Genomic DNA, 15705 nt, shown 5'->3' on the forward strand with positions numbered 1-15705 from the left:
AGTGGTCAGTTTACAGGGGGGGTTAGTGTTAGGATTACAGGGAGGGTTAGTGTTAGGATTACAGGGAGGGTTAGTGTTAGGATAACAATGAGGGTTAGTGTTAGGATTACAGGGAGGGTTTGTTTTTACAAAAAGGGTTAGTATTAGGATTACAGGGGGGTTAGTGTTAGGTTTACAGGGAGGGTTGGTGTTAGGATTACAGGGAGGGTTAGTGTTAGGATTACAGGGAGGGTTGGTGTTAGGATTACAGGGGGGTTAGTGTTAGGATTACAGGGAGGGTTAGTGTTAGGATTATAGGGAGGGTTAGTGTTAGAATTACAAGGAGGGTTAGTGTTAGGATTACAGGGAGGGTAAGTGGTCAGTTTACAGGGGGGGTTAGTGTTAGGATTACAGGGGGGGTTAGTGTTAGGATTACAGGGAGGGTTAGTGTTAGGATTACAGGTTGGGTTAGTGGCAGGTTTACAGGGAGGGTTAGTGTTTGGTTTACAGGAAGGGTTACAGTTAGATTTACAGGGAGGGTTAGTGTTAGGATTACAAGGAGGGTTAGTGTTAGGATTACAGGTTGGGTTAGTGTTAGGTTTACAGGGAGGGTTAGTGTTAGGATTAGTGATAGGATTATGTCTCCACAAAAAAAGGAAAAATGTCAGCTAATTCAGGGCATCCAACTTGAAGTTTATAAAAATAAAAGCCCATTGTAAATTGATCTCTACATTTTGTAAATTTAAAGTAAAACAAAAACCCTCCCCTGCTAGTTTATACCCTAATTAGATTAAAAGTACAAAAGAATAACTAGTGGCCAGGACCCTCCCTGGTGATGAAACCACTTCCAAATGGCTGTCTATCAGTGTGATTTTTATAGGGTCCTGAAGACTCCTGCGATGACATGATGATGTCAGGACAAGTGGCGACAACAAGACTGGACAGCAGCAGCCTTAAACTGTACTGATCAAGCATAAATCTGCCTTGTGAATGATTCAACTCTGCCTCCAGCAGTTGGAGGCTCATGTTATTGCACAGGGAGTGAAGTCTGCATGCTATTTGTATGAGCATGGACATCAGAGAAAAACAGCTTATCTATACCGCCAACCCTAAGAGCCTAGAACAAGAATGACACAGCATGGAGATTCTGGTGTCATATACAGTGGGTACGGAAAGTATTCAGACCCCCTTAAATTTTTCACTCTTTGTTATATTGCAGCCATTTGCTAAAATCATTTAAGTTCATTCTTCTTCCTCATGAATGTACACACAGCTCCCCATATTAACGGAAAAACACAGAATTGTTGACATTGTTGCAGATTTATTAAAAAAGAAAAACTGAAATATCACATGGTCCTAAGTATTCAGACCCTTTGCTGTGACACTCATATATTTAATTCAGGTGCTTTCCATTTCTTCTGATCATCCTTGAGATGGTTCTACGCCTTCATTTGAGTCCAGCTGTGTTTGATTATACTGATTGGACTTGATTAGGAAAGCCACACACCTGTCTATATAAGACCTTCCAGATCACAATGCATGTCAGAGCAAATGACAATCATGAGGTCAAAGGAACTGCCTGAAGAGCTCAGAGACAGAATTGTGGCAAGGCACAGATCTGGCCAAGGTTACAAAAAGATTTCTGCTGCACTTAAGGTTCCTAAGAGCACAGTGGCCTCCATAATCCTCAAATGGAAGACGTTTGGGACAACCAGAACCCTTCCTAGAGCTGGCCGTCCGGCCAAACTGAGCTATCGGGGGAGAAGAGCCTTGGTGAGAGAGGTAAAGAAGAACCCAAAGATCACTGTTGCTGAGCTCCAGAGATGCAGTCAGGAGATGGGAGAAAGTTGTAGAAAATCAACCATCACTGCAGCCCTCCACCAGTCGGGCTTTATGGCAGAGTGGCCCAACGGAAGCCTCTCCTCAGTGTAAGACACATGAAAGCCCGCATGGAGTTTGCTAAAAAACACCTGAAGGACTCCAAGATGGTGAGAAATAAGATTCTCTGGTCTGATGAGACCAAAATAGAACTTTTTGGCCTTAATTCTAAGCGGTATGTGTGGAGAAAACCAGGCACTGCTCATCACCTGTCCAATACAGTCCCAACAGTGAAGCATGGTGGTGGCAGCATCATGCTGTGGGGGTGTTTTTCAGCTGCAGGGACAGGACGACAGGTTGCAATCGAGGGAAAGATGAATGCGGCCAAGTACAGGGATATCCTGGACAAAAACCTTCTCCAGAGTGCTCTGGACCTCAGACTGGGCCGAAGGTTTACCTTCCAACAAGACAATGACCAAAAGCACACAGCTAAAATAACGAAGGAGTGGCTTCACAACAACTCCGTGACTGTTCTTGAATGGCCCAGCCAGAGCCCTGACTTAAACCCAATTGATCATCTCTGGAGAGACCTAAAAATGCCTGTCCACCAACGTTTACCATCCAACCTGACAGAACTGGAGAGGATCTGCAAGGAGGAATGGCAGAGGATCCCCAAATCCAGGTGTGAAAGACTTGTTGCATCTTTCCCAAAAAGACTCCTGGCTGTATTAGATCAAAAGGGGGCTTCTACTAAATACTGAGCAATGGGTCTGAATACTTAGGACCATGTGATATTTCAGTTTTTCTTTTTTAATAAATCTGCAACAATGTCAACAATTCTGGGTTTTTCTGTCAGTATGGGGTGCTATGTGTACATTCATGAGGAAGAAGAATGAACTTAAATAATTTTAGCAAATGGCTGCAATATAACAAAGAGTGAAAAATTTAAGGGGATCTGAATACTTTCCGTACCCACTGTATATGTGCCATTGTTATCATCTAGTAACAATCACAGCCAGGCCTGGGCACTATCTGCCCATTTATGCCCATCTTTAAAGTGAAGGTGTCATAAGAAAAACATAGAGCCACTGTCTAAAAATGCAGGCTGTAGCTAGCTGTATGTAGATAAGACTTTTCTCTGACCTTCGGATGTGCATATTTGTTCTAAGTATGTGACTCAAAATAATAATAATGGTAGAAGGTCAGCATTTCGGAGGTCAGTCAGCAATTTCAGAGGGAGGACACCTATATTTCCCTATGGCAGACTTATTTTAGATTTGTTAAAATCTTACCTTAAAGGATTGATTTACTAAAGCCAAATAGACTGTGCACTTTGGAAGTGCAGTTGCTCCAGAGCTTAGTAAACGAGGGAAAGCTCTGCTGACTTCCATCCTCCAATCATGTGCAAGCAATAATGCAGTTCATTTATTTTACTCTCATGTGATTGGGTATTCTTTGCAAAGTGAAGCTTCTCCTCATTTACTAAACTCTGGAGCAACTGTACTTGCAAAGTGCAGTTTTTTTTGCCTTAAGTAAATCAACCCCACAGGGTCATGTCATACTGGTGGTTATTTCATTGGCAAATACTCACCCACAGCAGAATATTTTTAGAGAGCACAGCAGTAAGTGAAAAGACTCGCCTTCTTGCAGATATCACTACTTTACCTACTGGAGGAGCGAAGCGGCACTTTCTTATTGGAAGTTTTGCAGCATTTTTTTGCATAGAGGAATTGCTGCTGAAGCCAGCAAGGGAGCAGCATATACATTACATAGCAAGTACTGTATGTAATCCCTGTATTTTCTAGTGAACCTGTTACCAGCATTTTTTCACTAATGACACGCTCATTAGTGTGACATTAACCTAACCACAAATAATAATGAAGAAGAAGAAGGAAGAAGAAGGAAGAAGAAGGAAGAAAGAAGGAAGAAGAAGGAAGAAAGAAGAAAGAAAGAAGAAAGAAGAAAGAAGAAAGAAGGAAGAAGGAAGAAGGAAGAAAGAAGAAAGAAGAAGGAAGAAAGAAGGAAGAAGAAGGAAGAAAGAAGGAAGAAAGAAGGAAGAAAGAAGGAAGAAAGAAGAAGGAAGAAAGAAGGAAGAAGAAAGAAAGAAGAAGGAAGAAGGAAGAAGAAGGAAGAACGAAGAAGAAGAAAGAAGAAGAAGAAAGAAGGAAGAAGAAGTAGAAGAGAAGAAAAAGAAGAAGACTGAGTGGAAAACTGATCCAAAGAATTTTATTAAAAAAATAAAATTCAAATAGGATGTTTAAGGATTTAAAAATTAAACATTTCAGTAAAAGGGGAAACTTGGAAATCTATTAAAGATTTACAAAAGAAAAAAAAAAAAGACACTTGTACAATCCACAGCAATGAGCAATAAACCCTACTGAAGAGTACAATGCCATTGCTTACTATAGTAAGAACACAATAGATGAAATCAGCGACTGACCTTCACTGTGTTGCCGCATTTAAAGCCATAACACTTTAATAATTTACCCTTAATTACCTTTGTTATCCCAGAATTGCTGCTGAAAGTGACTTACTGATGACTCTCTTCTCCTTGCTAGCATGACGTTTTACCTAAGGTATGCTAGTGTGACATTGGTGAATACCGAGGGCAGTATTCACAATTCTATGCTCTTGCATGTAGTAAAGTAAAACATCAGGTTATATATTTGCAATACTGCAGGGGTTCTCAGCAGAGGATACCTAGAATTCTTGGGGTACATTCATATATATCAGGGAATATTTGCATCCAACAAAACTAGTTAATGATCTGCTCCCCAATTAGTGAGATTGGTGTTTGAGGATAACATATGAATTCAGTGTGTAGTTTTGAGAAACAAAAACATAATTAAACTAACGTCATTAGAGAGGTGGCGCAGTGATTCCTCAAACTCTCCCTTGGCAGAGTACAGAAGGCCGAGATTCCGGTGCAGTTTGGATCGGATGAGGTTACTGCAGTCTGTAGTTTTTAGTACAGTCCAGTAAGCATGAGACAGGTACTCCTCGGCCTGTGTTAAATTTCCCAGACCTGTATAATGAAAGGAGGCAAGAAGATTATCTGCAGAAGATGTGTGGTTTACAAGGCAATCAATGGTCCTATCCTCCCCTATTATCAAGAGCTATAATTACTCACCTCTTGACATGAGCTATAAGTCATGGATCCACACCAGAAATGCAGTCCCTCTACAGCAGTGTTTCTCAACCAGGATTACTTGGAATACTCCCCTATTCTCATGAGCTATGTATAATAACTCACCTGTTGGCATGAGCTAAGAGTTATGGTTCCACACACAGAAATGTGGTCCTTCTACAGGCAACCAGGGTTCCTTGGAATCTTAGGATTCATAGAGGTTGTTGATAGGGGTTCCTTGATCAAATACCAATGGTGGATTGATTTCCTACCACAATGACCACCAGTGCAAAAAAAAAGTACATCTGCATTGCCCACCAATGTCAGAGTGAAATTTTCCACTTACTCCCAATGTAAGGGGCCCCTTTTACACATTCCACTAATCTTAGAGGCCATTGCAATGTTTACTATCTGACATTCTTTTCTGTAGTTATTATTAATTTAAAGAATAAAAAACAAGGGGTAGTAGGGCCAAGAGAGGACCCAGGACAGCGGGACTATACCGGCATAGCTGGTGGTTGCAGGAATACAAATACAACACTCATATATGTATAAAAAATATATTCATTTTATTACAAAAGAATAAAAAACATGACAACAAGACATACAGTACATAAAAGATGTACCGGTCCGTGTGTGTATGATAACTGTGTACCAAAGATACCACACAACATATATGAGTGTTGTATTTGTATTCCTGCAACCACCAGCTATGCCGGTATAGTCCCGCTGTCTTGGGTCCTCTCTTGGCCCCTACTACCCCTTGTTTTTTGTTCTAGTATTTTGGGATGATGGCATACATTTCACGGTATCTATTTTTTTGACTCATTAAAAGAATAATTGGTGACACAATGATCTGCCTTGAGTGTCAAATATGCAAAGTACATCCCATTATTTTTTTTTAAGCTTTCTTTAAATTAGTGACCATGCTACCATGTAGCTGTAGGTATAATCCTGTAGATATAATCCCAGAGAACTTGAAAATTATTACATGGGTTTCTCACAGGAAAAAAAGTTGATAAAGGGTGCTCTACAGGGTTTCTGAACCTACTCTTTGGGACAGGAGTGTCTCGTAGTTAGGTTATAAGATACGCGTTGAGGTGGTTTGGCACATCAACTGGAATGAAGCACCAAGACCAAGTCTGGCATTGTATTTTCTAGCTGGTCTAGAAATGCCCTTAAAAGCCCTGGAACGAGATGCAGTTCAGGACTAGACTTGGGAACTATTTCCTATTATACACAAGTAGCCTCTGGCACTGCCACTGCAGCATTTAATGACAGACACATAAAATGGATGGGATTATAGCTCCAAGAGTTGCATGTGGCTGTTGATGGGGAATGTTCTAGACGTAGATGAATCCATACATACTCTAAGTATAACAAGAGAAGGTTAGCATATAACCTGATCATGTATGATGATTTTCATCCCTAGCAATCAACCAGAGATGTGCATTATTTGTCAGACTACACTACACTATTGATATATACAGTATATATCAAACAAGGCCAACTCCCAGTCCTTGCCCTTCCCATTTTAACTATGGCCCCCACTACAAACCTCAGACCAGCAGATGACCACTTCCAAGGAGTGTTGCCTATACTGGGAGATGCTACCAAACTCCACTGACCCAAGCGCAGTGCATATGTGACTTTATTTCCGTAAGTCGAAATAAAGCTGTAGTGAAACTAAATTGTAGAGGGGCACATAAGAGTCTTTTCTGTTTATAAAACGAATAGTCTCTTAGGCTGGAGTTTTTCTTTTAAGAGTTTTAAATGCAGTACAATTTATTTTTAAATACAGTACATCTTTGTTCTTTAGCAGCCATAAGACTTTAACTTACCAATGTTGGCTTCTGCCAGAATAAGGTAGACGGGCACTAGTTCTACTGATGTCAGCCCATGTACATCTATGCTGAAAGACAGAGCATGGGTGGCTGCTGGAATTACATCTACATGGCGCCCTTCATACAAGAGTCTTTGAGCTTCCTTTGTGGTCAGGTCAATCAAATGTTTCTGCAAATGGAAGATTTACCGAATTTACCATCTGTTAGTCTATGTATGTAAGTAATATCAATTTTCCTGTCAAACAGCTAGATACCTAGATGAATTGCATATATAGCAGCAGTTTTTTTTTTTTTTTTAGCAAGGGATATACATTTATATAAAGTGTGCACTATCATTGCATGGCATAGGAAGATTGGAAACACTTTTACTGCCTGCAACTCTGCAGACCCCACACAATTCTCTCTGACTGTACTTGTGCAACTAAAGAACATGTCCACTCCATCTTCTCTTCACAATGAAAGCTACTGAAGAATCTCCCACTCTCACTCTGAGTTTCAAGGAGCACACAGGTGAATTAAAGGGGGTTTATATATTGGTCTGGAGTAGGGATGCACCGATCCGACTTTTTTGGTCCCGATCCCGATCTTTTGCTTTGTGAAATCGCAGATCCCGAGTCCGATCCGGAAGTACTGTTTTGTGAGCTTATAACAAAATAATACTTCCAGATTGGTATCGGTAGATACCTTATAACAGTTGTGCATTCAAAATCTAAAATGTCATGGGTTTAGTCTTTAAGAGGTTAAACTTCCCTCCTCCGGCAGACAGAACGAAAAGATACATTGTAATCATTGTGTTTACTTAACTGGGAGAGTTGAAAGGCATTTGCAGGAGGCTCTTTTTTTTTTCTTTGACAGCTGTTCTCTGCTCCCTCACAAGCTATAAAGAGCAAAACCGGATCGGCCCGTGGATCTGTGAATTTTACCGATCCCCGATCCAGCTGTTTTGCCCATATCGGGGCCGATATCCAATCCGAATATAGGATCGGTGCATCCCTAGTCTGGAGCTGTACTTGAAAAGTCTCTATTTAGTATTGTATTTCACTCATAGAACTAAACCTCTTTATTCACTACAGCCAAGGAAGCTGCCATCTTGCCTCTGTTCGATCTGCAGTTGCCATTGTGCTGCACATGTGATCAGCTATGACGCTAGCCATTTGAGGACTTGACAGATCTGTTAAGAGCTAACATAAGCACACTAGTAACAGTAACAGTTATTGTGACGGTACTCACCGTCACTGGGAATGAAAGACAGATACTTAATGGTTTGGATTGCTTCAAATGGGTTCTGTGTTTACAATTATGATAATGTATATTGAACTTCAAAGTCAGAGACAGGCTCTCCCTATTGTTTGTGTATTGAGATGTGATGAGGATTGTGTTAAGCCTGTCTGTCCCATTGTTAAATTGTCCCATTGTTAATGAACTCACATATTGTTTCTGTTCAGATGGCTAGATAATTAGTTCAGGTTAATTCTATTTCTGTATACAATTTCATCTGCATATGATAATGTAATCAGGCAACCCCTGACCTGTGTGTGGTAATCTGATCAGGAGGGGGCGGTCTATGCTGTGTGACTGTTCAATGAAGAGAAGATTCCAGTACAAGCTAAGTTGTCGGCTAGCTTTGTATGGGGGTGGCTGTAAAATCTGATATCTATGTTCATGACTGGGAGGAAGCCCTATACTGATGGAAGTCCACAAGTACAGTGTGGGTTTAGGCTCAGTTACAGTTATTATTCTGGGCATCCCTTAAATGTAACTGTTTTGGGAAACAATTAAATTGGTGGGTTTAGTTCTACTCTAAAGCATATAAAAAGAAAAAAAATCTCCCTCCCCTGCAACCAACTCTCACTCCCAATGACCACGTGACGTATAGGGGGTCCTCTTCTCCCTGCTGCGGTTGGTGGTCTTTAATACTCCAAATGGTGGTGCTGACATTACATTATCTGCAGTCTTTCTGCAGTATTTTACTGTGAGCCCCAGGGGGGGGGGGGTGTCCATGACAGCCTGGGCTCACAGGAAGTGGGTTTATTAATGCTGGCTCTCATTCAGCTTGGAAGAAGAGAAGCATTGGACCTCAGAATGGTGAGAGGAGGGGATCATTTTCTTTTTACCCTGCTTAGATACATATTGGGCAAAAAGAAAGAAATAAAACTGAGGGTCTGTTTTAAAGTGGAACGCCAGCCACTTTTTTTTGCTGCTGCTTAGAATTAAAATGGGTGAGATCCTTTGTCTTGGTTTTATTGTTTCCTTTATTCCTGTTGGGGGGACTCTTCTTCACTTCCTGTTCTAATCTTTCTCCACTCTATCCAATAGTAAAAACACTAAGAGGTTTTTCTAAAATTGGATAAATGAAACCATCCGCTATCCTTCCTTACATCAACTTTCTATCAATCTCTGAAGACCAGCCAACATTTTAAATTAGTCTGACAGTGGAAGCAACTCTACGTGCTGAAATAGGAATGGAAGATTTGGAGTGAAGATAGAACACAAATCCTCTTTGCGGAGTCATTCTATATGTTGTGTTGTTGGGCAGGGCAGGAGTTTATGCAGCACAAAGAGATCAGGCAGAGTTCAGATTTGTCAATAGGTAGAGCTGAGACACCCCTAGAATAATAATTGCAAGCATAAAAATTAGAGGCATAAAAACAAAGACAAAGGAGCGCCACTCTAAGTGCAGTTTGAATAAAAAGTCTGTTGGTTTATTAAACAATTGGCAACTTACAAAATGATGGATAATGGAGCGCATGTCAGACCCTCCAGGGGTCAGTGAGGCTGTGACACAGGGAGGATGTGTGGAACCAGATGTATCCGAGCAGGTGGTAAACGATGCTGGAGCCTTCCTGTCCTTTCCCGTTCTCCCCTCCTCCCCTTTAACTCATTAATCCACCCCTTGTCATTGTCACCATAAATGCAGGTGGTACGGTACTTACCAATTAGCTTTGAAAAAGGAGCCGTGGGCGGCTGTGAAATGCGTTAACCACGCCAGCTGTCCCACCCTTAGCGCTGACGTCCCAAACGCAGTCTCATGGAGTTTTGGAAGCCTCCTGCATCTTTTACCACCTGCTCAGATACATATGGTTCCACACATCCTCCCTGTGTCACATCCTCACTGACCCCTGGAGGGTCTGACATGCGCTCCAATGTCCATCATCTTGTAAGTTGCCAATTGTTTAATAAACCAACAGACTTTTTATGCAAACTGCACTTAGAGTGGCGCCCCTTTGTCTTTGCTTTTATACTGCTTAGAGATTCCTTCATGCTGCAGTCAGTCCGCTGTCTTTGCTACCCTTTCACCACTCAGGCTGTCGCTTTGAATCCTGTGTCTCATCCACCTATGCGCCATCCGCCTTTTATCTATAAAAAATAGAGGTCCCACTTTTCAGGATACGGATATACTTGTAGGATGGGGCACTTAGCAGAATGAAGAAATGGCTGCACTTAATATGAAATTTTCATGGCTGGGCAGTGCTTGAAAAGACGTCTATCCCTTAGCTCTTCTTATAGGAAACTTGTCAGAATAGAGATAAGGGAGCTGCCATTGCTGCCCTGTTTGGAAGATTCAGTGGCTGCTATCTTTACAGATGCATGTTTAACCACTTGTAGCCACCCTGCCTTAACCACTTTAAGACCATAAGGATTTGCCCCCTTAAAGCGGAGTTCCAGCCATTCACTCACCTGTCCAACGGTCCAGCGATGCGGCCGCCCGAAGCCTCGATCCTCTCCCTCGGCGCCGGCATCACTGCTGTGGGCACCCGGCTGTGACAGTTTGCGGCTTCACAGCCGGGTACCCACTGCGCATGCGCGAGTCGCGCTGCGCGTCTTGATTGGCCGGCAATCTTCTGGGACCTCTGACATGTCCCAGAAGATTGCAGGGAGGGAGGGGGAGAGGAGAACTTCCGTTCAGGGCGCCGCGGCGCTCCGAGCGGAAGTGGAAGCGGGTACCTGTCAAAACTAGGTACCCGCTCCCCCCCCAAAAAAATGACATGCCAAATGTGGCATGTCAGGGGGTCAGGACTCCCTAAAGCGGAAGTTCCAATTTTGGGTGGAACTCCGCTTTAATGACCAGGCCCTATTTTGCGATTCTGCACTGTGTTACTTTAACAGACAATTGCGTGGTCGTGCGACGCTGTACCCAAATAAAATTTACGTCCTGTTTTTCCCACAAATATATATGTGTTGCCCCATCACCTAGTACCTAAGTGTGAGTGGCCATCATCCCGATAAATAGGAAAAAAGAGGGGACCCACAATTTTTGTGGGACTATAAATGCGACTGAACATTTTGAAAAAAGAAGCTAGTATATAAAAAACATCAATACTTTATTGTTGTACATAAAATAAAAAGAAGAATTTTGACAATCACAATAACAATGACAATATAGGCTAAAATTGCATGCAAGGAGAGTTCACACCCAGTACAGAAGATTCCAGGGTACAAATGGTGAGAACAGGAGAGACCCTGTACCCTGGAATCTTCTGTACTGGGTGTGAACTCTCCTTGCATGCAATTTTAGCCTATATTATCATTGTTATTGTGATTGTCAAAATTTTTCTTTTTATTTTATGTACAACAATAAAGTATTGATGTTTTTTATATACTAGCATTTATAGTCCCACAAAAATTGGGGGTCCCCTCTTTTTTCCCACAAATAGAGCTTTCTTTTGGTGGTATTTGATTACCTGTTCAATTTTAATTTTTTGCGCTATAAAAAAAAAAGAGCAACAATTTTGAAAAAAAAAAAAAAAACAATATTTTTCACATTCTGTTATATGACGCTCTCAAAAATGTTTTTTTTAAAAATCTAAATTTTTTCACATTATAGGCCATTTTGTTTTCTGCTACATATTTTTTTGCAAAAAAATCGCAATAAGCGTATTTTGATTGGTTTGGGCAAAAGTTATCGCATCTACTAACTACGGGAAAGATTTATGTCATTTTTATTGTTTGTTTTTTTTCTACTAGTAATGGCGGCGATCTGCGATTTTTTGCGGGACTGCGACATTGCAGCGGACAGATCGGACCCCTGACTGACCTTTTTGACACTTTTGAGGGGACCAGTGACATTACTACAATAATCAGTGCTAAAGATATGCACTGTTACTATAATAATGACACTGGCAGGGAAGGGGTTAACACTATGGGTGATAAATGTGAGCCTAGAGGAGTGATTCTAACTGGGGGGGGGGGCGTGGCTTCTGAAATAACCATAGAGACATGCGATCCTATATAGAAGGATCACATGAGCTCTGTGATCATTTCAGGGAGAAGGACGGTCGGCTGTGTTTACAACAGCTGACCGTTCTTCTCTCTCAGTGGGGAATGATCGCGGGTGTCAGACGGCAATCGGAGCCACCTGCCACACGCATCAACTTCCCCGTTGACGAACGGGGGCTCGCCCCCTAGCCTCCTGAGCGAGTGATGTAGACTTACGTCGCTTTGCCCAGGAGCGGCTGCCTGCCACAGTAAATCTGCGGTAGGCGGTCGTTAAGTGGTTCAAGCAGAACTTTTTCCATAATAACTTAAACTTGATAAAAAAATAAAGTTCTTTAGCAAAGAACTTACATTCCACATTAATTATTATGCTATCAAAATGAGTGTGTGCTGTAAATTGCCTCCAGCATTGCTCCTGCTTCTTCTAGTTGGAGGCTGCCATTTTGCTGATGCCCAGAGCCCCGGGAAGCAGTAAATCTTTAGGCTCTACATTTTCTGCACAGTGCTGAAAAATAAAGAGCAACCAAGCATATGCAGAGCAGGGTGAGACAATGTATTACTGGATTTTACACAGTATAGGTGTATAAAGTTTCACTTTAAGCTGAAGCGACCCTCACTAAATTTAGAGCTGTTTGCAGCTAGGCTCTACTCAACCTGAGCTTTGCTTACATTCTGCGCTAGCTAGGTGTCTCCTAAGTTTAGGACGTTGATTATTTCTGCCTACTGCTGTTGAGTTGCCTCCAGTAGTTAGTGTGAGAAGTAACAATGAAAAGGTATAAAGAAATCATGCTGAGACACACAATCCAGAACTATGAACATATGACAGTTAGCGTCATGGCCACTAGGGGGCCTTTTGAGAGGATAAACAAATAAAAAGAAATGTAGCAATTGAGAAAAAATTATCCATCAGAAGGATAATAAAGTAGCCATAGATTGCCCACAAAACTATCTAGAATTAGGAGTAACAATGTAATATTAAAACCCAAAGTGTAGCTGGTAACATAAACAAAACAGAAAAGCAAGGGCTGAATCCTGGAGGTGAAAGCTGTGAAATATACAAAAAATGACTGTGTCTAGGCCAGAGGCATAACTAGAACGTTCAGGGCCCCGGTGCAATAAACCATGAGGGGCCCCCCGGACCCCTGGCCGGGGCCCTTCCCTTAAAGCCTGGGGATCTTCCCACTGATCCTGGGGTCCTTTACTCTCATTGCGGGGCCCTTTATTACAGTCCGGCAGCGGGACCCTTTCACAAGTTCTGCAGTGGACCCCCTTTCCTGCCATCTTGGGACCTCCCCACGGTGGTGGAATGCCAGGGCCCGGTCACAAGTGTGACCTTTGCGATCCTGGAAGTTCACCCACTGGTGTCAGTAGTTTTTATTTTTTGGTATTTTAATTGTATTATTTTTTTATCATTTTATTATATTTTTTTACAATGTCACTGACAATGACTCTGTCAATTCAGAGAAGGAAGGATCTGGTAAATTACATATTTACCGACCCCTTCCTGGTTCTCTATTGTGACACATCCCATACAGCAGCTGGCAGGAGAGGGAGAAGGGAGGGAGCACAGTGGGGGAGGGGGACCAGGAGAGCACAGAGGGGCCCAGAGACAGCAGAACACAAGTGAAGTGGATAGGAGGAGTGGCGGGGGCAGCATACAGAGGAACCAATCTCCTCCATTTTCCTCCTGCAGCTACAGAAGGAAAAAGGAGGACAGTGATTTCTCTACATGCTGCCCCTGCCCCCCCCCCCCCTATCCAGGTGTACAGGGGAGTCGCACAGGCCCCCTGGAGCATAGGGCCCGGTTGCAATTGCAACCCCTGTAGTTACCCCCCTGTGTCTGGCTATAAACTGTGCTGCCATTGTGGGCTATGGCTTGGAGGGATCAGATGATGAAAGATAAAAGAAAGAGAGGGGCGCCAACCACCTCATAGCGTAGTCATGTCTTTTATTAAAAAGTGGATTAAAAACAATGTATTCTGCACTCACAATCATGGGGGGTTGAAGGCTTTGAGCATCAGAAGTATATGTAGAGCTGACAGACGCTGCTGTGCTGGTTGAAACTGAAGCCAGAGGAGGTTCTTCTCCTCGAAATGCGTATCCCAAGATCCCTTGCACACCTGAGAATACCTGAACAGAGACTGGAGCAGCACAAAGAGTTCTCATCCTCAAAGCCTTCTACCCCCCATTTCAACTGTGAGTGCATAATATATATTATTTTTATTCCACTTTTTAATAAAAAACATGATTACGCTATGTGGTTATTGGCGCCCCTCTCTTTCTTTTATCTGAGAGGTAACAATGTATTGAGTTGTCATTATTTATCTGCCTTGGCCAGTCATTTAGGGGTTTGGTCCAGAAATGCGAGCTGAGGGAAGATGATAAATATTTGGTGCCACTTTCTAGAAGAGTTATCCCTCCTGGGTGTTTGCCTGCTGAGGACACCGCTGTAAGGAGTCCTTTTCTTCAGGGCTAAAGCCTAAGGAACTCAGGTTGCTTTGCTGGAAAATAATTCAAGGAATAGCTGTTATATGAAAAATGGCTACCTGTGCGGAGCATTTTGAGGAAAATATAAGCTGGAAGATGACTACCTGTATGGAACATCTTAGGAAAAATGTGCTATAGAATATGGATATTTGTATGGAGCATATTAGGGGAAATCGGCTCTGGAAGATGGCTACCTGTATGGAGCTTCTTAGGCAAAATCAACATTTGGAGATGGCTACCTGTATGGAGCTTCTTAGGGAAAATCAACATTGGGAGATGGCTACCTCTATAGAGCTTCTTAGGGAAAATCAAAATTGGAGGATGGCTACCTCTATAGAGCTTCTTAGGGAAAATCAAAATTGGAGGATAGCTATCTGTATGGAGCATCTTAGGGAAAATCCACATTGGACGATGGCTACCTATATGGACCTTCTTAGGGAAAATCAAAATTAGAGGATGGCTTCCTGTATGGAGCTTCTTAGGGAAAATCAACATTGGAGGATGGGTATCTGTACAGAGCTTCTTAGGAAAAATCAAAATTGGAGGATGGCTACCTGTATGGAGCTTTTTAGGGAAAATCAAAATTGGAGGATGGCTACCTGTATGGAGCTTTTTAGGGAAAACCAACATTGGAGGATGGCTACCTGTATGGAGCTTCTTAAGGAAAACCAACATTGGAGGATGGCTACCTGTATGGAGCTTCTTAAGGAAAACCAACATTGGAGGATGGCTACCTGTATGGAGCTTCTTAAGGAAAACCAACATTGGAGGATGGCTACCTGTATGGAGCTTCTTAAGGAAAACCAATATTGGAGAATGGCTACCTGTATGGAGCTTCTTACGGAAAACCAACATTGGAGGATGGCTACCTGTATGGAGCTTCTTAGGAAAAACCAACATTGGAGGATGGCTACCTGTATGGAGCATCTTAGAGAAAATCTACTATAGGACATAGGTTCTGGTATTTAACATCTTAAAACAGAACCTTACCCATAACATCTTGGTAAAAAATAATGGTCCTTAGCAAGGAACATACATTCCACATTAATAATTGTGCTACCAAAATTAGTCTGTGCTGTAAATTAACTGCAGCTTTGCTCCAGTTTCTTCTTGCGGGAGGCTGCCATTTTGCTGAAGCCCAGAGCCCCTGAACAGCAGTTAATCATGAAGCAGAACTAAACCCATCAATTTAACGGTTTCAAAAAACAGTCACATTCCTGGAATGCCAGGATCGCT

General features: G+C 42.2%; 1 protein-coding gene across 1 annotated transcript in view; it reads right to left on the reverse strand.

The window, feature by feature from the left end:
* Positions 1 to 15705, reverse strand: part of ZMYND12 (zinc finger MYND-type containing 12) — a 37771-nt gene that overhangs the window by 15037 nt on the left and 7029 nt on the right. Inside the window, exons 3-4 of the mRNA XM_082273361.1 lie at positions 6766 to 6937; positions 4653 to 4822 (exon numbers count right to left, since the gene is read on the reverse strand). Coding sequence (XP_082129487.1) covers positions 4653 to 4822; positions 6766 to 6937 — 342 coding nt within the window. The remainder of the gene's footprint in view (positions 1 to 4652; positions 4823 to 6765; positions 6938 to 15705) is intronic.

The sequence above is a fragment of the Pelophylax lessonae genome (genome assembly GCF_965119305.1).
Source record: "Pelophylax lessonae genome assembly, chromosome: 12".
Classification (NCBI taxonomy): domain Eukaryota; kingdom Metazoa; phylum Chordata; class Amphibia; order Anura; family Ranidae; genus Pelophylax; species Pelophylax lessonae.